Here is a 25,277-nt window from a genome sequence, read left to right as displayed (position 1 = left end):
TCAAGAGTTCAGTCAAAGCAGGGTGAATCTGCTTTCAGCCAATATGCCCCCCACTGCTGGAATCAGCTTCCAGAAATGATCAGATGTGCTCCAACATTAGGCATGTTCACATCAAGACTGAAAACCTGTGCCTTTACTGTATGAGCACTGTGCTGTATCCGACAGATTGCACTGCACTATTATGTTTTTCGTTTTCTTTTTCATTCTTTTATAACCTATTTTAACACATTTTAAATTGTTTTTAATCATTTTTATTGTCTGCATTTTATGTCCTAAACTTGTCTTTTTTATTCCTGTTTATGTAAAGCACTTTGAATTGCCACTGCGTATGAAATGTGCTATATAAATAAACTTGCCTTGCCTATATATACATAATATTTTATGTGGAAGTTTGAATACAATTAGACAAAGTTTTTATAGGGAGAGTACTTTGATGGACATTTTTAAAAAGGTACCACCAAGAAGAATCTTAAATTATTTATCAAAAATTGAACTGAAAAAATCATATTTAACTTTGAATATATTTTTGTGTGAATTTTATTTATTTATCCAAGTAACTTTTTATTGTAATACAAATTAGTTTTTATCATGTAATATTTTTGTGTATATCCATCTTGCCATGAAATCGCCCTAAGTTGATGATGTGGCAACAAATAAATAATAATAAACGTGCAGAAAACCCTGAGCTAGACGATCTTAACTTGCCTCCACAGTTGACCACATTAAAGAGAGGGATGTGAATCACGGTTGGAGTGTTTTGGCCTTTAAACACATAGAAGTCCTTGGGTTTCTCGATGTCTTGATCAGGAATTCTGACTTGTGGGAAAGGGATGTTTTGCTTCCTGCACATCTCTGCAGCATCTTTCACCGTCTGTGGTAGTAAATCAACACAGCTTGATTAATATTCTGCAGCTCGTGAGTAAAACTGTTGAGATTTATATATGTTTAATACCAGGAAAGGATCGCCTTCACTGAAATCCAGGGAAATAATGAGGTCAACGTTTCTTTCTTTTCTCAGCACAGAGAAGTAGGGTGAGTTCAGCAACAGCCCCGCATCTATGTAGTCTCTCGTATCACCTTTAGGTAAGGTGGAAGGCACCGCTTCATCTGAAAAATCACAGTGTAAAATGAGTCTTCATTACACCTCACACTTGAGTTCCTAGTTAAAATAGCTGGTCTGTTCCCACCTGTAATGTCATGGAGAAAGTTATAATTCCTGCCCCAGATCCACAGATCCATACATGTAAAGATGTACATCCAAGCATCTGTAATGAAAACACAGTAGGGATGTAATGACTCTATTTCAGTGGTGTCCAAACTCAGTCCTGGAGGGCCGGTGTCCTGCATTTTTTAGTTCCAACCCCAATTAAACACACCAGAACCAGCTAATCAAGCTCTTTCTAGGTATACTAGACTTCCAGGCAGGTGTGTTAAAGGAAGTTGAATCTAAACTATGCAGCTCACCGGCCCTCCAGGACCGACTTTGGACACCCCTGCTCTATTTGATATGCAGTCGGTTTAAACGCATACATTGTATTGTTAAATTGTCTATATTTTGGAGCACGTAAAGAATCGATACATCAATATTAGAGACCGTTCAACTTACCAAATGGCCATAAATTGAACTGATCCGTCAGAAAGTTGCAGAGTTCCTTCGTGTAATTCTTCATACACAATGTTTTATCAGCAGGTCTCAGCTTGTCCAAAATCCGCTGACTTTGTCCTCCAGAGAGATCTGTAGATATGCACGCAAGTGAGCTTTTATTAGAGTTTGTGTAACTATAAATATATATCCAGAATAAGGCTGCACAATGTATCTTTTCAGCATTGATATTGCAATGTGTGCATCTGCAATAGTCACATCTGCAAAGTTTAATTGGCTTTATAGTTGAACAGAAGCCTTAGCGTTTATAATTTTTTTTGTTTGTTTTGTCTGCCTGTGACTATGAATATTTTAAGAAAGAAAGCATTGGTGCTTAATCCTGTTCTTGGAGATCTACGTTCCTGCAGATTTCGGTAACACTTTACAATAAGGTTCATTAGTTAATGCATTTACTAACATGAACTAATCATGAACAACACATGTACAGCATTTATTAATCATAATTAAACATTTACTAATGCATTATTTACATCCAAGTCCAAGCTTGTTAACATTAGTTAATGCACCGTGAGTTAACATGAACTAACAATGAACTACTGTATTTTCATTAACTAACGTTTATTAACATGAACAAATACTGTAGTAAATGTATTGTTCATTGTTTGTTTATGTTAGTAAATGCATTTATTATCATTAACTAATGAACCTTATTGTAAAGTGTGAACAAGATTTCACCTCCAACCCTGATCAAACAAAACTAAACCAGCTAATACTGTGGTCACACTAGAGTTTGAGCTTGTGAAATTCTGTCGTATGGTGCTGCGAAAAGGGGCGGGATTGAACAAAATTGACTAGACATTAAAAAAGAGTGATTGGTCCATATTTTAAATTTCTGTCCAGAGAGGTCATGTTTTGATCCTCGATTGGTCTCACGCAGTCAAGTCATGCGATTTCGCAAGTCAGAGTTCACCAAGCTTGAACTTTGCAACGCAGTGAACTGCGAAACTTGTTGCGCAAGCTTGCGTTTCCGGTCTGACACATTCGTGTGCGTATGAATGGTTTAAAACATTTAGGCACAATAAATTGTACCATTTGTACCTTTAATAAAAAGACATTTATTATATATACCTAGGGTGTCAACTCTGTCCTGGTGGGAAAAAGTTTGGCTCAAACCCCTTTCAAACACACCTGAACAGGATAATCAAGCTCTTACTAGGTATACTAGAAACTTCCTGGCATGTATATTGAGGCATGTTGGAGCTAAACTCTGCAGGACACCAGTTCTCCAAGACCAAGTTTGGACACCCCTGATATATACAACGAAAACAATGTGTTCTTTTACATTTGATTTATTTCCATGTTCTGTACCCGAATACTGTTTGACAACCATAAAGCAACAATACTTGTAATTTGTTTATTATTTTTATGCATGATTCAATCTTCTATTGCAATCAATCTGAATTAATGAACACTTTCCAAATAATACAGCCTGTATATAATGTTCTGTAAATATCACCTTAGTTTTTCTATATCTTATACTTATATCCTGCACTTGCTGCTATTGCACTCCTGGTTAGACATAAACTGCATTTCGGTGCTTTGTATTTGTACATGTGTAATGACAATAAAGTTGAATCTAATCCAATCTACTAGAGTTATTCAAGGCATCTAATAAACCTGTATTTAAATTGCACTATTTATTGCAGAAAAACGAAATATCACATTGTCCGATTTTTTTTTTATTTTTTATTTTTATCCAATATCTTCCTGCATTAATCCAGAAACTGATCAATTTATTTTAATGACATATTGGGTTATTCACTGGGTGAAGGGGACTGTAGAAATAACTCACCGTTCAGCTTTGCTCTGATGGATTCATCGAGAGCTGAAGGATCTTTGCCGTTCAAAACAGCGAGATTCATATCCACAAGATTCATGAGCATCTGATAGCACTTGTCTACAGATGCCGAGTTTGAATCTTTGAAAGGAAACACATTGATTTCTGGCATCTTGACTTTAAATCCCCCCTGAAGGTTGATTCCCAATGCAGATTCTTTCTCTTTTCCCTTTGCTTCCTGTGACCTTTCTTGCTGATCTGCACAATGGAGGCAAAATTAAATGGATATTACTCTACTGGCCAAAAGATTGCAATAATCAAAAATATTTCATAAACATTTCATTTTAATGTTGAAGTCCTTTTGCTCACCAAACCTGTATTTATTTAATCAATTAACATCAATTTAAATCAGTTTACTAACATAATACATTTATTGAAATAAATATTTTATAATGCCAGTTATTGTCATTTTGGATTTTATTAATTCATTAATAACTGCTGAACTATGATTAATAAATGTTGCACAAGATTTTTCAATAGTAGTTTGTTAGTAAATACTTTAATGCACCATTGTTACTAAAAATTACAGCAAAACTAATATTGTAAAAACAAAAATAAAAGACGAAGTAATGATAATTAAACTTTTCTATGTGAATATGTTGTGAAATGTAAATTGTTTCTGTGATTTAAATATTATAATGTAATATTAACCATTTTAACCAATTTAACATAAAAATCAACATTAGAACGCTTTCAGAAGGATCTTGACCCTAAAGACTGAGAGATGATGCAGAGAATTAGGCTTTTATTCACAACAATAAATAGCATTTTATAATAAACAGATGACATAGGTGGAAGCAAAATTCTAATGAAATAATTTACCTTTTTTATATTCCTCAAGTACTAAATCTTTTTGTTGGAAGAGCTCTGCCAAAACATAAATAAATGAAGTTATGAAGTACAACTGTTAACTTAAAGCAGATTTTAGTCAAATATATGAAGAAAGCAGTTGTTCACCTTTTATCTTTTGCCAGAGCATTTTCATAATCTCCAATTCATCAGCCAAAGCACTGCCACACAGAGCTGCAGAAATATGAGAAATGTTTAAAATATATACACATTTCACTCAGAAATTATTAGTAAATTAGTTACAAAAATGACAATGCACTAAATTTAAATTTGTTTATCATTTTAAGCTTGTAACAGTGCAGTAGTGAGTTTTATTTATTTAGACATTTAACAGTAGTAATGTTTTTACAATTTGCACATTTTTATTTGTGACTTTTTTAATATAAAATGTAAACTGTAATAAAAAAAATAATCCATTGTAGAATAACTTTTTTTAAATTCTCATTTAAAAAAATCCACAAAAGAGATCAAAATCTAACAGAAAACATCCAGAAAACAGTCCAGGCATTGCTTCAGCAAAAATCTGTTATTATCTGTGCCATTAACTAGAGTTGTGGGGATGGAGAATGGCCAGTAGTTTTTAACACATCCTAAAATTATGCATTTTTAGTCCCCAAAATGCCATTTATCACGTAAGCGAAAATTATTATCTATTAAATAAATTAATAGATAATTAAACTATTAAAGGTGCAGTATGTAAGTTTGACACCCAGTGGTGAAACTAGGTATTGCAATCCTGGATCAAAACAAGCCAACATTATGAAGCTGCAGGCCCGGAGACCCAACCGCACGCTCAGGCCTGCTCGCTCAGACGGCTAGACCTGCACTTCCAGACATTCACAGTGCCACCTGCTGTTTGAAAGATCGACTAACCTGAATTCAGCTGCTTATAAATTGTAACTTAAACTATTTTTCTACTATAAAATATTACGCTATGATTGAACACATTATTATACAAAATATTAAACATACTAGATTTTGATTTGATGCATTAATTCTGTTGTATTTTTATTAACTGTATTTGTAAATAGATATTGTTCAGTTACTTCAATATTTTCAGACATTTGTTGTTGTTGTTTTTTTAAACCATTAAGGATTTATCACTGTTTCGTAATGAGTTGAGGAAATGAATATTATCTTCATATACAATAAATTTCTTCACATACAATAAATTATAGTACTAGGAGTAATTTTCTCACAACAAACTTTTTTTTGTATACTTTTCATTAGGTCCTACAAGTCATCAGTCTGTAAACAATGCAGAGAAAAATTATAATTGGAGTAATAATTATTTTTTACGTAGAAAATAACATCAAATAAAATAAATGCTTGAAGTTGAAGCATTCTTGTTGGGGAGATTTTTCATTTCTCGAGCAAAAAACTGTAAATTTCTGCAGCATTTGGTGCACTGCATTAGTGTTGGCCCCCCTTTTTGAATTGTAATAGCAATCTGGGAAAAAATACACAAGTCACAAGTTAATTATTTTTTATATAACCTAAGAGAGCTCATATTGTAAATTCTATGCAGAATAACTGATATTGTGATTTCCAAAAAACGTATTTGTAATCATTACAGAACTTATTAATAATTGATAAACTGCTATTGTGTTACTGTTATTGTCTCGGGTAGCGCTTTCAGATAGATAATACAGATGTACAGTAGACCTACATAGCACTAAAATATGTTACAAGCAATAATTGCATTATATATTATACATTTTATTTTAACATTTTTACTTTAAGGTTTTTTATTTTGCCAGAAAACATTGCTATAAAAGTGTCCCAGAATGGTGCAATAACACCGGTAATAAGAGCAAGCTGTAAATACCCTAAACTAATGCTATCTTTTGACACTAATTTTGATCAAACACTGAAAAAATAGTTTTTTAGTGTAATATTTTACGACACATTGATTTATGCCATAAAACCTGGTCATTTTCAGGAATCGCTTTAATAATCAATAACCTTATACTGGCGTTTCTAATGTTGCTACTTGCTAGAAAGTGCTGTTCTGAGCATGCAGTTGGGTCAACCCAACAGCAGGTGGCACTGTCTGAGAAAACAATAGGTCTGGAAGTGCAGGTCTGTGCGCGCAGGTCTGAGCGTGCAGTTGGGTCTCCAGGCCTGCAGCTTCACCTTACTCAAACAAGCGCAAGCGCAGGTTGCCAGATTGAGGTTCAACAGGAGTGAGCCTGATTTTCAAGCCTTAAGGATCGTGTTCTATATAAAGCAATGGCACGTGATAGAAGGAATATTTTACATATTTTCACCTAACCAACACCTGAAATGTATAATTAAGAAACAACTTATTTCTCACAGCTGAACAACAGGATAAATGACAATGATCAGCTCAGCTACACCTCATGTGCTTTATTCAGTGTTAAATGCTAATAATGTGAGTCTGAATGCCACTTTGCATCACATTTATTGCCATACTACTGAAAGCAGCAGCAGATAGTTCACCTCAGACCTGGAAAATAAAAGAAACTGTTTGAAATTGAACTTTAGATTCAAAACCAAAACCTATCAGTGATTCAGCATCTACATTTAACAATTGAACACTTTACAATGGAACCTGCTCACCTAATATTGACGTTCGTAATATTTATATTATTGGCTAATTAAAAACCACCTCATGTGCTACTGGTCCACCAGAGGTTGCATTTTGGTCACGGACACATGCTTTGAGAGTCTTCCTGACTGAATGAATGAAATGCGCTGTTTTCCACCAAGGCAACCCGGGGTGCTGAAATATAATTGACTAAACTGGCAATGGAGGGATTAAATTACCAAAACAAAGACAGCTGTTCCGGCGCGTAACGTACATATTTAAAGCAGAGTTTCTGACTTTAGCATTGTTTTTCAGATAAACAAGGATGTTCACTGATCATGTTTCTTAAGTATCTGCACACATGTTCTGATGTTTTTAAAGCATACACTCAATGCATCACCTAGCGGGTTCCACACAGGCTTCTGCATCTTGCTTATATACACGATGAACAGCAGCTACGCTAATTATTCTCTTTATTCTCTATTTTCACCTGGGGATACTCATCCCGAGGTCCTCAGATTATGCGGAGTCACTGATTGGATCCAAGACCAGCGACGTGATGATCCCAAGGATTCCATATCCGGGACCAGGCCATATCCTGAGCTGCTGCTGCGCTGATGGTCGTGGGGAGTGGAGATCATGAGTCTGATTCCAGCGACGTTCCAGGGACAGACGAGTCTTCGCTGAGGCCATCTTCCTGCCTAAACCACGGCGACTGAATCTCTGCACAAGACTTTTGGCCAGCGGAGAAATTAAAATGGTCCTGCCCAACTGAGTCTGGTTCCCTCAAGGTTTTTTTTCTTCACTCTCATCAGGTGAAGTTTTTTTCCCTCTCCGCTGTCGCCACTGCCTCGCATGGTTCAGGATTGGTAGAGCTGCGCATCGATGAATTTGCTCTTCAGTGTTTGAACTCTCAGTAATGATTAAATCACACTGAACTGAGCTAAACTGAACTGAACTTAAACACTAAAACCTGAACCACACTGTTCCAGTAACTATGACCATTTATGTGAAGCTGCTTTGACACAATCTACATTGTAAAAGCGCTATACAAATAAAGCTGAATTGAATTTAATTATGCTTTAGAAGAGTTATAAACTTACATACAGCCATTTATAAGCTGTTTGTTCAATCACAGTGCACAGGGTTATCAGACCAGAGCACAGTCAGAGCATTTTAGACACTAGAAATACAATTCAACTTTATGCTCTCTGTAGCAGAGTTTGTTACCTTGCAGGTACAGCATGTCAAATTCATTCTGCTGACTTTTCCTAGAGCCTTGATGAAACTGACTGCCAAAGGTGGAGGCATTTACAAACGCTCCACTGAGGGAATAACCTGCCTCATATGGAGTGATCTCGAACCAGGGATCTGTAGATGCACAATACACCATTATACCAGCTGATTTGAGAATATGAACTCTACATTACTTTTAGAGAAACACACACCTCCGTTATTGCGCTGTTTGCAGGTCTTGTCAATCACTGTGTAGATGGGAAACGGGTCTTTATTGTTGTGGCCGTGCTGATCTGTGAGTGTGTGTTCATCGATCTGTAGAATTATTTTGCAGAAATATGTTAATGTAATACACTGAACTCATATCCACTTGTGATGAATAGTCACTGACCTCTTTCACAAATGTTGTGACGGCCAGCACTGCCCAGACGTCAGTCAAGCTGAAGTGGTCTTTCCCTTTGAAATATTTCTTCAGTTTAGCAAATTTGTCTTTCAAGCTGACTGCAGGACCGCTGATTCTGCTGAAGATTCTGTCTTTGACCGTCTGTAGTTTAGTGGACCAGTCTGGTTCCTGATATAAGGAGGCCATGCACCTTCAGAAGAACAACACACTGCTCTCATTTCTGACATGCAACAGAGTGTGTGTGTGTGCGTGTGTGTGTGTGTGTGTGTGTGTGTGTGTGTGTGTGTGTGTGTTTGTGTGTGCGTGTGCGTGTGTGTGTTACCAGGTGGATCCAGAGACTCCACTCAGATAAAGCACACAGTCCAGAAGACCTGCTTTATCAAGCTGATCCAGGCATCCCAGCAATCCCACCATGGCTCTTTGTCCTCCTCCAGAACCCAGTAATGCAATGTTTGGCACATTTTCCTGAATCACACACACACACAAATCAAACCTTCAGTGTACTCAAAGATAGCAGTATTGTACGATAGTGATATATTCAGCCTTGCCTAGTGTCATGAATAAATTAATATCAGATGAAAACCATCTCCAAATGTCCCATTTGTCACTCATTAGCAGCTCAAAATTATTTATTATCTGCTTCTTGCTTTAAGTGACTTTGAACGTGGCATGGTTGTTGCTGCCAGACGGGCTGCTCTGAGTATTTCAGAAACTGCTGATCTACTGGGATTTTCACACACAACCATCTCTAGGGTTTACAGAGAATGGTCTGACAAAGAGGAAATATCCAGTGAGCGGCAGTTCTGTGGGCGCAAATGCCTTGTTGATGCTGATGTATGTTCACGTGTGTAAGACACTTTGAATAAAAAGCGTCTTCTAAATGCATAAATGTAAATATAATAACCAACCCTTTGGGACAGCCATAATACTGAAGTGGCTCTCAGTGCACTGAGCTTTACACCCGTGGTAAAAGCTGTTATTTAAATGTGTCAAGGCGTTTTACCTGATTGCATGGTGTAGAAAGCTTCTGTAGGCTTTGCAGAACAGAGATTCTCCTTCTGGCTACAAACTCCTGCTCGCTCTTGTTCAGAGAGGGTTCAATTCTCACTTCACCACTACAGAGGAAAGATGATCGATAGATACACACACAAAATAATGTTTGCTGTGCGGGATCTGCAATGTCAAACCACAATTCAGAACACACAACTTTGAGTCATAGCAAAGTTTATCTCTAAGCTAATGCTGTGATATTTACTCCAAGATTAAGACAGTTTAATCCATTCTGAGACAATCATAAAGTTTAACCCTTTAACAAAGATTAACTGTGAAGTTATTGTTTATACAGTAAAGACTAAACAGTGTTTTTTCAACATTTGATTATTGAATTACTGTACCTCAATACTGTTAGACTCCAGTGTTTTCATCTGTGAATTTTAACATTTTATTTTGTATATTTTATATAAGTTTGTGTTTTATGCAGATGCACTCCCCTACAAAACTATAAAATTAAGCTCATATTGCTAGTTCCAACTACTTTTTAAAAATGTTTTTGTTGAGGACAACGTAATTGTTTTGTGTTCAATCCACTTAAATTTGTAAAGACTAATAGGTTAACTTAATTCCTTCGTTTTCCTAACTTAAATCAACTGTGTGAAAACACCATTTTTACAAGATAGATAGATAGATAGATAGATAGATAGATAGATAGATAGATAGATAGATAGATAGATAGAGATAGATAGATAGACGGATAGATGGATAGATAGACAGACAGATAGATAGATAGATAGATAGATAGATAGATAGATAGATAGATAGATAGATAGATAGATAGATAGACGGATAGATGGATAGATAGACAGACAGACAGACAGACAGACAGACAGATAGATAGATAGATAGATAGATAGATAGATAGATAGATAGATAGATAGATAGATAGATAGATAGAGATAGATAGATAGACAGATAGATAGATAGACAGATAGAGATAGACAGATAGACAGATAGATAGATAGATAGATAGATAGATAGATAGATAGATAGATAGATAGATAGATAGATAGATAGATAGATAGATAGATAGACAGATAGAGATAGATAGATAGACGGATAGATGGATAGATAGACAGATAGATAGATAGATAGACAGATAGATAGATAGACGGATAGATGGATAGATAGACAGATAGATGGATAGATAGACAGATAGATAGACAGATAGAGATAGATAGATAGACGGATAGATGGATAGATAGACAGACAGATAGATAGATAGATAGATAGATAGATAGATAGATAGATAGATAGATAGATAGATAGATAGACAGATAGAGATAGACAGATAGACAGATAGATAGATAGATAGATAGATAGATAGATAGATAGATAGATAGATAGATAGATAGATAGATAGACAGATAGATAGATAGATAGATAGATAGATAGATAGATAGATAGATAGATAGATAGATAGAGCTGAACTGAGTAAACTATATAGAATAGACTTAATAAAAATGAATTAAAGGCTGTGTTCTATTCTAAATGCCTCATGTCCTAATCCCTTAAGTTTTACCTTCAGAGTAAACACTTCAATGCGAACATATATTACACCTGTTTCATGCATTACACCTATGTCAGGTTGTCATCAGGGTCACAAATATAAAATGCTCAATGTGTCACAGGACCGAAAAGCTTGCATTACATGTAATCTATCTTTCTGAAGGGCCCTTTGAAGTGAGCTGTTTTAAGCACTTTTGTTTGGAGCGAGCCATGAATATGCTGGAAAGCCGTGTAAGTTTGAAGATTATTTTCAGCAGTTATTTTATTTATTATTCAGCTTGTGGTAGACTAATTAAATAATGCAAAATTAATTTTACTGTTTCTATTGCAGAATTCACAGCAGGATTACGTACCTCTTCCGACATTTGGATGCACTCATCTATAACACAATGGAGTCGACATAAAGGTAAGTTTCTGATAGTTTAGAAACAGACAGATAAATAAATGTGTCACAGCGTAATTGTTAAAACCTGCTAAACAACTGATAAACATACATTTATACAGAGTAAAAATCACTTTCAAGTGTAAAAGATGCAGTACAGCTCATTACTTAAGCTTTATATAATCACACAGCTTTTCAGTTTCTTTATAGTAAAAATAGCATCATTTTGTTTCAAAGAATTATTCATTGTGTCTTTAAATAATGAACAAATTTCAATGATTAGAAAATGTTCAACTTTGAAATATGAATCACCCAAATTATATTTTCTGCACTTTTATGTAAAAGTCACTGTTATTGACCATATTAAACACAGTTTTAATGCTAATCACTGAAACATGCTGAATTCGTCACATGCTTGAAAGTTTTCAATTGCCCTGCATTATTAACATTTTAATAGCTTTTAATAATGTACTTACTATTGCTGAAAATCTTGAGTCTTCACCAACAAGAGCAAGCCAATAGCAACATTCAGGCTGTTTTATAGGGCTCTAAAACTACACTGCGAGTGCAGGCATAATCATAAGGGTGTGGTTATGATTGATCAATGACTCACTTGCAGAAAAAAATGGAGATTTCCTTGTGAATCAATCAGGCACCTCACTGTCAACGGGTTGTTGAACATGTTTATATAAGGATCTTTTCACTGAGATCTTGCAATGCAGAAGATGCTATGCAGTATTCAAGTTTTTTTTGTGTCCCATGATTTGATATAGATTCCAGCTAATATGTTTTAACTTTTATAAAAAAAAATAAAAAAAAATAGCTGCAAAGTTCTTGGTTTAATGTTCAGGGAATGCGTGAGCTGATCAAATGGATGCAATGTCAATGACTCTGAATCGACTCAGTTGCCATAAGCATAGAGAGTAAATATGTGGGTAACACTTTAGAATAACTATTCGTTATAACTAGTTAATAATCCATTAATAAACTGTTAGTTAATGAGTTATAAATTACTTGTTAAATAAAAATTTAATAAAAAAAATATTAAATTCAAATAAAAGTTAATAGTTTGTTAATTATTTATAACTGTGCCTTATAGATAGCCAATAGACAACTTACAAGCTGTTAGTTAACATGTTATAAATGACTTGTTAGCTGTATTTTACTGATTTATAGCTATACCTAAAAAAATATTAATAGATCATGAACAAGCTGTTAGTAAAGTACTTATTAAAGACTTGTTAGGTGTAGAAATATAAATTTATTATCCAAAGTAATGCAAAGTGTCAGTTTTGTCAACTTGTTTACTCTTTTCGGTCAACTGGTCAAGCGGTTTCTGTCTCCAGAACATGATGAGATCAGACCTGAAAAGGCAGTTTACCCTGCCGACTCCAATACTGAATTTGCATGCTTTGTTTTAGCCATCTCCCCTCCTCCTAAGAACACAATATAGACATGAAATCTTTGTCTTAATTCAGACTTGTGAGAGACATGATTGAAACTTGCAGACTGCGGACCTCTAGTAGGCTCTTGCAGACACATGGACATCCTAAAGACGGTGTATGACTGCAGATTAACCAACATGTCTCAATAAAGGAATTCTGCTTGTTTCGAGTCTCCTGGACTGGGTTCTCTTCTTTTCTTTAATAATTTTTTTTTTTACAACAACTTATAAAACAGTGAGGTGAGGAGGGGGAGAAAAAAAAAGGAAAATCCAATCTTTACCACAGGGTGCGGCCGGTGAAGCCTGTTGCTTTCAGTTCTGCCCTGGTAGTTAATAGTTTATATATGTTATTGGGACGTTATTCTAAAGTTGCAATTACTCTTCATGTATTAACTGTTAGTAAATGAGGAAGTTGGAACTTTAGAATAACGTCCTAAAAACATACACAAGCTAATAACTAACACTAACATATTAACTCACACTTTACAGATCAGTTGTTCATAGTTTAAGTAAAAATGTCTTTTATTAAAAAAGTTCCACAAAGTTTCACTGGCGTTATTAGATGGTAAACAAACTATAAACAACTGCTCTGTAAAGTGTGAGTTCATATATTAGTGTTAGTTATTAGCTTAAGTATGTTATTGGGACAATATTCAAAAGTTTTAACTCTTCCTCATTTTTTTGTGTGGAGTTTGCATGTTCTCCCCGTGTTGGCATGGGTTTCCACCGAGTGCTCCGGTTTCCCCCTACAGTCCAAACACATTCGCTGTAGAGGAATTGAATTTACTAAAATGGCTGTGGTGTGTGTGTTTGTGTAAATGAGAGTGAATGGGTTGTGGCTGGAAGGGCATTCGCTGCGTAAAACATATGCTGGACTAGTTGGTGGTTCATTCTGCTGTGGTGACCCCTGATAAATAAGGGACTAAGCTAAAAAAAAACTAATAAATGAGTTTTATGACTGTCTGGACTCGACTTGGACTCGGATGTTAAGGACTCGGACTTAAGTCCGACTCTACCCCTTTTGGACTTGGACTTGTACTCGACTGGTTAAGGACTTGGTCTTGACTTGGACTCGACAAAGGTGGACTCGACCCCAACTCTACCATTCCGTATGCAATACCTTCATTGTGCCTGCTGCAGCCATGGCACGGCAGCAAAGTTCCTTGGTTATTACACAAGAAGAAGAGTATAGTTCCTAGCCATTAACCTAGAAAATAGTAACTTTTCGATTTCTGTTTGGTCTTTGTAAATGATATAACTACAAACATGTTAAGCTTTAAATATATGAAAATTATTTAATAATTCTTGAGAGATGCTAAGCTAACAATTGCAACAGCCAAACCTGGAGATCGGCTGAATGGATTGAGTAAATGGTAAGCTTGTTTATTAAATCCCATTTTGTTATTTAACTTACTATTTCTATGCAACAGTCAAGTTGTATGTTAATTTGCTATGAAGAAAAGGAAATAATTTATTTTTTGCATGCTGATTTATGTGAAATTGTGAATATAGGTAAATATAATCACCTTGCAATTGTGAATATTGAAATTGCCAGATGAGTATTTTGCCATTGTAATTGAAATTATAGCTTTTTTGCTTTGAGTATAGACTATTCAGTTCATAAGAGCAATTCAATCCTTTATGAAATTTGCTGTATAAAAATATAACTTTTTGAAATATTCATAATTATCAGCCTATATATATCGGCCATCTGCCTCCAAGTCTGAAAAAAAATCCATATCGGTGCATCCCTAGTTGTTAGACTGGTGCACTTTTTTGTGTTGTCAGTATGCTTGTGTTTATATAGGCCTATTGTTGTATTTACAATGTTTGTATATTTATAACCACCTCTGAGAAATTTGGAGATCGTGAGTCACTGGCATTGCTATTTTAGGAGTCATGGGCTGAAAAGTTAGCCAGAATTTGCCCAAATGTGCTTGCTATCTGAGTAGCTAGCTCTCTGCAACTCTCACATGGTCGCCCACTGAAGCTAAGCAGGGCTGCGCCCGGTCAGTACCTGGATGGGAGACCACATGGGAAAGCTAGGTTGCTGCCGGAAGTGGTGTTAGTGAGGCCAGCAGGGGGCGCCCAACCTGCGGTCTGTGTGGGTCCTAATGCCCCAGTATAGTGATGGAGACTCTATACTGCTCAGTGAGCGCCGTCTTTCGGATGAGACGTTAAACCGAGGTCCCAACTCTCTGTGGTTGTTAAAAATCCCAGGATGTCCTGGGATTTGGCATTGCATCATCCAAGTGGATGCTGCACACTGGTGGTGGATGAGGAGATTCCACCTATATGTAAAGCGCTTTGAGTGTCCAGAAAAGCGCTATATAAATGTAAGGAATTGTTATTTTTATTATTGGTATGCACTAAATTTAACAAGTTTTCCCATAGCAAACCTTTATAAATGTGCAATGGAGTGTGATGAGTTTTTACTCTGGAGCACATCTGCTTGCCTGTATGCATTATCAGTAAGGCGTGTGCTGAATTTTGTCTTTTCATGTCATCAGTTAACAGTGAAGAAAGTAAAAAAAAATAACTTCAACTTGAATAATGATGCCGTTGTGCTAGCTCTTGATATGCCAAGAGGTTTTGACAAGAGAAAGTTTGTTTTGTTGTTTTAGAGCATTTATCAAGCTTAAGCCTTTGAGAATGTCGCCTCATTTCACCCCAGTTGATCCAAAACCTGATTTGACGGAGCCGGTTTAGCTAGTTAAAGGGGGGCATGGCTGTCGAAGAAACCAATGTTTATTGTGCTTCTAGTATACTTAATATTAACTTGAAGTGCCATTCTATTTATAAAGGGAGTGCAATAGAGATGCATGTTACTGTTGAATAAACATTTATGTAATTGCTTTCAGTTTTCAGCTTTTTACAGATATTTAGAGTAAGCAGACACACACACAAAAAAATCATCATTAAAAAAGTGTAGCTATGTTTTGTAAGGAAATGCAAGAGATGTGTTTCTTTTTTTCAGCTTTTACAAAGATTTGATAGAATAAGCAGACATGCATCATTCCACTAAACACTGCCCTTTAAAATAAACATTAATAATAATAATAGATTTTATTTTTAACATACTTTTCTATAGAATAATAGCGCAAGAGTTCCCAAACCATTCAGTCCACGAAGCAAAAATAACATTCCAGTTGTTCGTAACCCCACTATTTTCAAAGAAGTTATAAATTTACAAACGTTCCAACCAAGTCTTTTCTTGGTTTAATTTGGAAGACCACCAATCGGAGATCTTTCTCCATGTTCAGTCGTGGTCTGTATTTATTTTTAATGTATGTGAGTGCCATAAAGGTGTCAAGTTTAGGCTGGTGCTGTAAAATCAATCTGCTCCAGCTGACTGTGTCGTTAATCTATTGTAAACACCACATGGGGTTTTTAAAAAAAAACATTGAAAGAGTGACGGCTTTTTATTTGCATATGTTGTATTTGTTTTATAATCAGGGTTCATATGGTCATGGAAAACCTGGAATAGTCATGAAATGTTGACATGGCTATTTTCAGGGCCGGAAAAGTTTTGGAAACTACATTTACATTAGTCATTTAGCAGATGTTTTTGTGCAAAGCCATTGAAGCTGCGGTATACTGTATACTGGAATGGAGGTTAGTTGTTTTTACTTTTCTTGGCCAAAAACATGCTCCCACATTGTTAGTGCTGTGTTAGCATAATCTATTTTACATAGATATAAAAATAAATTTAAACTATTGCATGTTTTATGATATGCTGTAATAAATGTAAACGTTTCTTATGATTTACCACATATATGTGGATATTAGGTCATGAAAATTGACTTGAAAGTCCTGGAGAAGTGATGGAACTTTTGTAGCAAAAATGTGTATGAACCCTGTGTAATATTTTATCTTCTGTAGGTTATGGATAGTATATTAAAATGTATTAGATTTTTTTAAAACGACCTCACCTTATTGTTACGCGACCACCCAGGGGGTCTTAACCCCCACTTTGGGAACTGGTGAAAGAGTTAGGCAATTATATCTTTAATGTGGTATTTTCTCCAGAGCTATTTTGTGTGCTTTGCAATATGTTTTTGTTGAAGACTTGAATGTAATTCTGTCTCACTTAAAATATCATAATACTCATTTACACTGCAGTTGCACTTCTTGATTTTCTGGTATTGTGGTGTAAATTCCTTTTTTTTTCTCTACACTAAAAACTGCTTTATTGAAACCAAGATGACAAAATGACTTGTTTCCTAATTTGTTAGCACGTGTGAAATAAGATTACGTCTCTTGAAGCAAAGTATGTGAAAATTAGACGAAAAGAGGAATGACTTTCAAGTTAATGGCTTTAAGTAGTGAAAGAACCACAATCCCATGAAGCATTGACACTACAGTGACACTACTTGTTTGTTTATCATTGACAAATAAGACAGTGTTTGAAAGAGTCTGAAACTTGTTGGGGTTTAAATGAATGTTCTGAGTTTGGTAATTATTTTGAAGCTTGTCCTAAATATTAGAAAAAGGTAAACGTTAGGTTATACAGTTGAAGTCAGAATTATTAGCCCCCTGTGTATTTTCCCCCCAATTTCTGTTTAACAAAGAGAAGATTTCTTCAACACATTTCTAAACATAATAGTTTTAATAACTCATCTCTAATAAAATAATTATTTTATCTTTGTGATGATGACAGTAAATAACATTAGACTAGAAATTCTTCAAGACACTTCTATACAGCTTAAAGTGACATTTAAAGGCTTCACTAGCTTAATTAGGGTAACTATCATGCTCTCTTCTGCAGATTCCTCCAGATCATGCCCCCGTTGCCACAGAATACAATTCTGCTAATATTTTGTTCAGTTCTTAATTATTCTGTTTTCAGGACACCATCAAATCATGTCAAGGATAGAGGTCAGCATTAAACCTGTAACCATTGACTGCCATGTTATTTGTTTTTCCTACTGTGGAAGTCAATGATTTCATGATTTTACCCTTTATTAAAATATCCCCAGGAAGAAAAAAAGCACTTTCCATGAAAAAAAGGACAGGGTCTTAAACTCTGTCAAAGAGCTGTGGAATCGGCAAAATAATAATAATAATTTTTAAAAAATCACAAATGAGAGAAAGGTCAGGATTTGCAAGGTAATCGTCATTTTTTATTTTTGTAGTTTTTATATTTTTAATCTCAATTAATCATATACAAATATATTATATAAATATATTAGCTACAATTTTATTTTATTAGTATATTGGTTGCTATGACTTTACACAGTGTTAATATATATTTCTATTTTTTTTCTCCAGGTGTTGCTGAAAGGCAAGAAACCCCTCATTTCAACTCAGCAGTCCTTCCCTTGCTCAATGTTGTGTTCAAAAGGAGACCCAAATACAAGAGAACAGTCAATAAAGTTTGTGACAAAATTAGAAAAGCAATCAGAATGCTCAGCCTTCCTCTGGGCGATGCAAAAACAGAACATTTCTGTTTCTTTGTCGAGAGGGACGAAGCAGTCAGAATGTTCAGCCTTCTTCTGGGCGATGCAGGACTGATCAAACATAGAAGACCTCCACAGCAAAAACGGTTAAAAGAAACGGGACAGATCTCAGGCTTGTCGAGAGGGACGAAGCAGTCAGAATGTTCAGCCTTCTTCTGGGCGATGCAGGACTGATCAAACATAGAAGACCTCCACAGCAAAAACGGTTAAAAGAAACGGGACAGATCTCAGGCTGGCGAGCAGATGGTATGGCTTCACTTTAACATGGGCTGTGGGAAGAGCAGAGGTGAGCCGACGTACAGATGGATTTAACACAGATAACAGGGTGGTGAGATGAGATAAGACACAACGGTGATCCACAGGACAAGACAAACTTGGTGATCCTCAAACAGGTAAGACACAAGAGCTGCGTAGCTTTCTGACACAGAACAATTATCAAGCACAGAACGAGGACGAAGGGGATATTAAAAAGCCAACAATCAGAGAAGAGAGAGAACAGGTGAGAGTGATGGGAACGGGACAACAAGAGAATTGATAGCAGGTGTGCGAGTGTGCATGAATAGACAGGCACGAGAGGGAGACAGAGATAACACAGGAAAAACCCTGACACTCAAGCAATATGTTTTGCTCTTTCAATGTAAAGATCCAAGGGTAAGCTCCACAATGAACAATAGAGGCTTGAGAAATGTTTATCCTGCTTCACTTAACCAGAGTTCTTGTTTTGACACTTGTTTTGTTTTGTTTTGTTTTGCTCGACTTGTCACAAGTGTGCTATCTCCACAAACCTTTGGTTGGCTTTGTGCCCTATGCTATTCAGGACCAACTTGGGAGGAACCACCGTGTGACCAAGAATTTCTAAATGAAAGTAATCCAGGCCTGTGTTAGCTGTGCGTCTGATCTTGAGGTAAAACTACCACTTAACTGTGCAACTCCCGGGAAATTGTCTTGGTTGGATCCAGATGACCAGGGAAGTGATCACATTCTTCCTTGCCTCCAAAAGTAACAAAGAAAGTGTTAGTTTTCAACACGAAACACACAGGTATTTACCATGCTTGTCTATGTACATGTCACATTTTCTATGTTGAAATCCTTTGATTTGTATGCATATAAACTGACCTATTTTTTCTCATACAAGATATGCAAGTGACATGACCCTGCTTTGGGTAATGGAGAGGGCAAGAGTTGATTTCTCTTGGTGGAAGATGAGGTACTGTAACGGGGAGACTGACACGGAGGGATCAATTTTGCAGTATTTATTAAGTCACACTTAAACATCAACACCTCGCACGGCTGTGCGAACATACAACATACAACTCAACGATGATTAGTAGATAACAGAGGCAGAGTGATTACCAGGCTAGAGTCAAGGGCAGGCAGCGTGATTCAGAGTCCGTGTTACAGGCTTTAGTCAGGGGCAGGCAGCGAGAATCAGAGTCCGTGTAAGCAGGCTTTGGTCAAGGGCAGGCAGAAGACAGAGCAGAGTCGAGAAACGGGCTGAAGTGGTCAACGGGAGATCAGGCAGGATAGAACGCTCAGAAATGCTGGCCGGGGCTAAACAAGACTTCGCAATGAAGTGTGTGTGTGAGCTGCTTATATGTGGTACGTGGGTCATTAGTGAGATGGAGAACAGGTGTGCTGGGATCTGAGTGAACTGGATGACGTAATGGTTAGAAGTCCGGAGATGGTGACCTCTGCTGGTCAGCGAGGGGAATGACTGGGACCGAGTCGGTGACAGGTACCCAGTACCCAGGCAAGTAAGTGCTTTTTTTAGCCCTTTTTGGCCACAGGTAGAGTCAATGTAATGTCCAGCATTATGCATGCCAAATCTGGCAACCTCAGTGTAGCAGTTAAATACAACTTGAAGGCCATGCAGGTGTCTGCCATTCAATACCACTTCTAAACGCTGATGTGGTTGTGTGGTGAAGCCAAAGATAAATTTCTACTTGTAGACTGTTGGAATATTAAGCCAATTCCATGCGTGTTTAATAAGAAAAGGCCTGGAGAGGGTTTTCTTTAATGCCAAAAATATTAGTAATTTATTAGATACAAATGAATAATTGGATGACAGAGCTCTGGGTTACGTTACCCCAATGCAATACAACAATTACATTCAAGAGGTTTCGCGACTAACTTACATTTCCTGACTCCAGCATATATACACAACTGATATTAACAGGTGGAGTTTTTTGGTTTAACGTCGCTGATCAGTCATTCTGCAGTCCTTTGGCTCTTTGTAACCCCTAGACATACTTCCTCTTTCTGCAACCCTTCTCTGCATACCAGAACTGAACAATTACGTGCATCTTTAATATTTTTTTTATATTTCATAACTTCTACAATGATCATGCTCCTTCTGACATGTCCAGACAGCAGTCTGTAACAAACCTAAATTCATTCTTATTCTGCTTTTTCCACTGGTCGGCAGTTCTTCTAAAAAGTATGCAGCACAGTAAAAAAGAGGAAGTGTATACACTTAGAAAAGACAATAGAACAATAGAAAAGATTGATTAATCTGTTGTTAGTCTAAACATTTTTCTAATTAAAAATTATGACCCAAAAGTAATACAAATAAATTCCTTTTTTCCTACAAGACCATAAAGAAAGTAAAGTAAAAAAGGCCAAAGATAGCATTGTTGCAGCACCTCAGAGCAAGGGATTAGAATTAGCATGGATGGATGGGACATGTCCACCAATATCCAACTACTATTGAAATGTCCCCGCCAATAATATAATTCAGTTTAAAAAAATTGCACCGTCACCATAAACCTAGACATGGAGAAAGGGTTCAGTCTAATTCGCTAGTCGAGTTTTACTGCCCCTAAACATATTTGAACATTGTGATTGGCTGTCACTGCTGTCATGTGAGAGCCTGCAGCTACGGTCATATGTAACAGAGCCAAAACTGAGGGAGAATTTTCCCGTGCGAGAATAAGGTGTGAAGTGGGTGACATGCAGCAAAAAAAGGTGGACATGAGGAGCTTATTTCAAAGAAAAGTGTAAGTAACATAAGTTCGCTATTAAATGAGTCCATCATTATAATAGTAACGTTACTGCTCGTGTTTTTTTTCCATGCTTTGACGCACAGACTAGCTTAAAGGAAATGAAAAAAACTCATTCGTCACTACAAAAGTCAAATTTCAGAGCGTACTCGCAAGATTTTAGAGCAAAATAATCAATGGCTTTTTGAGGTTTTTGCATCTAAACCAGGGGACCCAAACTCGGTCCTGGAGGGCCAGTGTCCTGCAGATTTCTAGAAAGCCTAGTAAGAGCTTGATTAGCAAGTCCAGGTGTGTCTGATTGAGTTGAAACTAAACTTTGCAGGACACCGGCCCTCCAGAACTGAGTTTGGACAACCCGGGTCTAGCATAATAGCAGGCTGATATAGACTGAATAGTATGGTCTGAAAAGTTCCCCACCAATATCAAGAGCAAATCTACGCCATTGGCTCAGAGATTAAGGCAAGGCAAGTTTATTTCTATTGCACATTTCATACAGAGTGGCAATTCTAAGTGCTTTACATAAACAAGAATATGAAAGAAATAAAAACAAATAATAAAAATTATTAAAAAACAGAATAAAATTTGTTAAATTGGGTTATAAAAGAGTAAAAAAGAAAAGAAAGACATAATCGTGAGATCTGTCGGATGTAGCACAGTGCTCATTCAGTAAAGGAAAAGCTAAACACGGGAATAGTGGAAAAGGTGATTAAAAGCTTTGATTGCTTCCAAAGCTAAATAAATGCATGATTTAATTTTTTTTATGTATTTGAAAGCATTAAAAAAGTTCTGTATGGTCCTATAAATTCCATAATTCTGAATGTTAGAAAATACATATATGTCCCGCAGCGTCTTTGTTTATTTATGCCATCATGATCAATCCTGATCTTTAATATAGTTCAGTGATGCACCTTGTTTTTATACAATAGTTTATTAAATAGAAAAGAAAGAGTAATACAATGTTTTAGTTAGCATTAACTGCGATTAACGTTTATGGCTCATTTGATTTTCAATGATTATACATTTACATTTAGTCATTTAGCAGAGGCATTTGTCCAAAGTGACTTCCAAATGTGGCATTCTGCGACTCAATATTAAGAGGCAATATACACACAAGTAGTGATACTTATACAATTGTTAGTGCTAAACTCGAGTAAGAAGGGTGAGATTATGTATGTGGGTCTTAATGAAATCAAGCATGAAGTGTCAGATTGAATAAAGCGGTAAATAAATAAATAAACACATAAATTAGCTGAAAAACACAGGGCCTCTATTACTGTAGCTGGCTCAATATGCTGCAACACCTCTCATTTCTGTTGCTTTTTATTAAGGAAATTATCTGAATGAATAAGCATTATTTTAAAGCAGGGGTCTCAAACTGCTTATGGCCTCCCTCCTCCTCCCGAGATTCATGAAATCAGTCCCCTCCAAAACATATGTTTTTGAATCACTATCATTGTTGTGCAGTCCCATAGCCGCTTGTGGTTTGAACACACCTCTTACTGGACATTTAAAGTACTGTGCTATATATTCAGATTAATTTAGGTTTCTCTCAGTTTGCGGTCGCACATGCAGATTATTTGCGGGACTGATTTTAAATTTGAAATATATGTCCGTAAGTGCTCTATTTTAACTAAAGCTCTATTTTTTTAATATTCTTGGGTCATTTGATTATGTTGTAAACTTCTAAGAGCCCAAAAAAAACAGGGAGAAACTTTCGGTTGTCTTCAAAGCAGAATCCTTTTTAATAAGAAGAACTCAGCGTGGCTGTGGCGTCATCGAAAGCAAACTCTAAACTCCACAGCAAACATTATACAATTTATACATGTTAGGTGGGGACAGTCAAACAAAGCATGCAAATGAAGTCTGGTTGTTTCTCCAGGTCTGATCTCATCAGTATATAAGAACATCATTACAACAATGTTCAAATGATGTTCTGGAGACAGGGAAGACAATAGATACAGCCATGCTGTGAAACCGATAATTGCATTACTGTGGCTTAGCCTGTAGTCAGCAAGGCAAAGGTTAAATGTCCCTCATAGCTGGCATGTCAATGAAATTCTATAATTAAAAACCAAAGAATATAACTTAAGTTATACGTAGATTATTGTTCATTTGGAATTAGATGATAGAAATTTATATTTACACAATTATAATTAGTTTTATACCGCCAGTATTGTGTTGTACAAGCATATTTCCATGGCGTACATGCGAAGATGGTGCTGTAAATATGATCATTCAGCTATTATTTGATTCAATCATTTAATAGATGATTTTTAAAAATTAGAAATAATTAATCTCATTTAATAGATTTTTCCTCATACACATATACAAATTTGTATAAAAATGTGCATTAGTACAATTTGACTTAATATTGTTCCCCGCTTGGTTGTAGTTTTACAAAAAAAATATATATATATATATATTAAGAAAACAATTGCCAGTAAAGTAAACTGCTTTCTGATGTTCTTACTCTATCTGTTAATCTTTTAGTTAAGCAACAATTGATTGGGATAGAATGATAATTATTATTATTATGCCTCTTATTAAATTTCATTTTCCATAGCAATTTAAACTTCCCCTTCAATATGTACAAAAACAAACTAAAAAGGAGCGTTGCCTTTGTATCGTCTGGCAAAGAATGTGCATCAACTACATCAGGTTTCACTTCTTTGTTGGGCTTAAATGTTAAAGCTATGGGTCCCACTTTATTTTAAGTGTCCTTAACTACTATGTACTTACATCAAAACAAATAAATACAATGTGCTTACTGTGTTTATGATGTATTTGAGAACACTTGTGGTGCTTTTGAGTTGGGATAGAGGTTGGGTTATGGACAGGTTTGGTGGTATGGGTAGGTTTAAGGGTAGGTTAAGGTGTAAGGGATGGTCAACAGTGTATTTACAAATGTAATTACAAAAGTTAGTTACAGATGTAATTACATACTTGTATTAAATCAAGCATAAGTACACAGTAAATACATGTATTTACACAATAAGTACATTGTAAAAAAACCTATTAGTTCCTATGTAAGTACATATTAGTTAAGGCCACTTAATATAAAGTGGGACCAAGCTATGAATTGTCAGTCACTGATATGCCCCCCGACAATTTCAGTTTGAGACCCATCCTTTAAAGGGATAGCCAAAACTACGATCCATCCAAAATTAAAAATTAAATCACTCTTCTCCAAACCAATTTGAGTTTTTATCTTCTTTTAAATATAAAGAAAGGCATTTTGAAGGATTTTTGAATCCGGTAACCATTGAAATACAAAGCATTTGCTTTTTTTTATCATGAATTTCAGCGGTTACAGGGTTTCAGTTTTCTTCAAAATATTATTGTGACTGATCACTAAACATATTTGGAACAGGTCAAGGGTGAGAAAATGATGACAGAATGTCATCTTTGGGTGAATTGTCCCTTTAATAAGAAGAAGACTGAGTAAAAGGAAAGTCAACAGCTCTCTTTGATAACACATTGACTGCACAGCTGCTGGTTGAACATCAGTAAATATGAAATTTCACTCTTATAGTTTTGGAATAAATACACACCAATGACAACATTAGGGTAACTGTAACGTTAATTTGCATTGGAAAAAATCAAACATTGAACACTTTGGATCCTTATATGAGAAAACTCCACTGATGTTCAGATCATCGTGTCATTTTTACACAATGACTGCACGAATCTCCTCCATCAGTCTCTCTCTGTTGTTCAAGATGTTTTTTCCAGCGACGTTCATTAGGTCAGTGATCATCTCAGCACTGAAAGCTTGTTGGAAGGTGGCATATTTGCTCCTCCAATCCTCAAGTTGATCTGAAGAAGAGTTAGCAAACATTAATCAGGTCACAGCTGATAAATTCCAGAGTTACTGAGCTAGACGATCTTAACT

At 35.9% G+C, this 25,277-nt stretch overlaps 2 protein-coding genes and 1 long non-coding RNA gene across 5 annotated transcripts in view; 1 reads left to right on the top strand and 2 right to left on the bottom strand.

Moving 5' to 3' along the window:
- The window catches only part of pla2g4cl1 (phospholipase A2, group IVC (cytosolic, calcium-independent), like 1), a 21,953-nt gene extending 9,950 nt beyond the window's left edge, over nt 1-12,003 (bottom strand). The window contains exons 1-14 of the mRNA XM_087253208.2: nt 11,960-12,003; nt 11,455-11,480; nt 9,543-9,654; nt 8,862-9,004; nt 8,528-8,729; nt 8,349-8,451; nt 8,131-8,271; nt 4,458-4,523; nt 4,323-4,367; nt 3,456-3,698; nt 1,607-1,735; nt 1,188-1,265; nt 953-1,107; nt 706-871 (exon numbers count right to left, since the gene is read on the bottom strand). Of these exons, the coding sequence (XP_087109334.1) occupies nt 706-871; nt 953-1,107; nt 1,188-1,265; nt 1,607-1,735; nt 3,456-3,698; nt 4,323-4,367; nt 4,458-4,523; nt 8,131-8,271; nt 8,349-8,451; nt 8,528-8,729; nt 8,862-9,004; nt 9,543-9,654; nt 11,455-11,480 (1,609 nt within the window). The 5' untranslated portion in view covers nt 11,960-12,003. The remainder of the gene's footprint in view (nt 1-705; nt 872-952; nt 1,108-1,187; nt 1,266-1,606; nt 1,736-3,455; nt 3,699-4,322; nt 4,368-4,457; nt 4,524-8,130; nt 8,272-8,348; nt 8,452-8,527; nt 8,730-8,861; nt 9,005-9,542; nt 9,655-11,454; nt 11,481-11,959) is intronic.
- LOC147843780 (uncharacterized) overlaps nt 1-21,991 on the top strand; it is a 27,370-nt gene extending 5,379 nt beyond the window's left edge. Inside the window, exons 2-9 of the long non-coding RNA XR_015490854.1 lie at nt 8,865-8,979; nt 11,433-11,507; nt 18,199-18,498; nt 18,618-18,778; nt 19,204-19,425; nt 19,522-19,593; nt 20,122-21,607; nt 21,708-21,991. This is a non-coding gene — a long non-coding RNA (uncharacterized LOC147843780). The remainder of the gene's footprint in view (nt 1-8,864; nt 8,980-11,432; nt 11,508-18,198; nt 18,499-18,617; nt 18,779-19,203; nt 19,426-19,521; nt 19,594-20,121; nt 21,608-21,707) is intronic.
- The window catches only part of si:ch73-55i23.1, a 17,198-nt gene continuing 12,309 nt past the window's right edge, over nt 20,389-25,277 (bottom strand). For 2 of the 3 annotated variants that reach the window (XM_087250968.1, XM_087250966.1), the window contains one exon: nt 24,790-25,201. In XM_087250968.1, the coding sequence (XP_087107094.1) occupies nt 25,053-25,201 (149 nt within the window). In that variant the 3' untranslated portion in view covers nt 24,790-25,052. 3 annotated transcript variants of the gene reach the window in all.

This window comes from Danio rerio, chromosome 5, assembly GCF_052040795.2.
Source record: "Danio rerio strain M-AB ecotype USA chromosome 5, GRCz13ab, whole genome shotgun sequence".
NCBI lineage: Eukaryota > Metazoa > Chordata > Actinopteri > Cypriniformes > Danionidae > Danio > Danio rerio.
The sequence above is the reverse complement of the archived record's forward strand: the minus strand, read 5'-3'. Positions and strand labels throughout refer to the sequence as shown.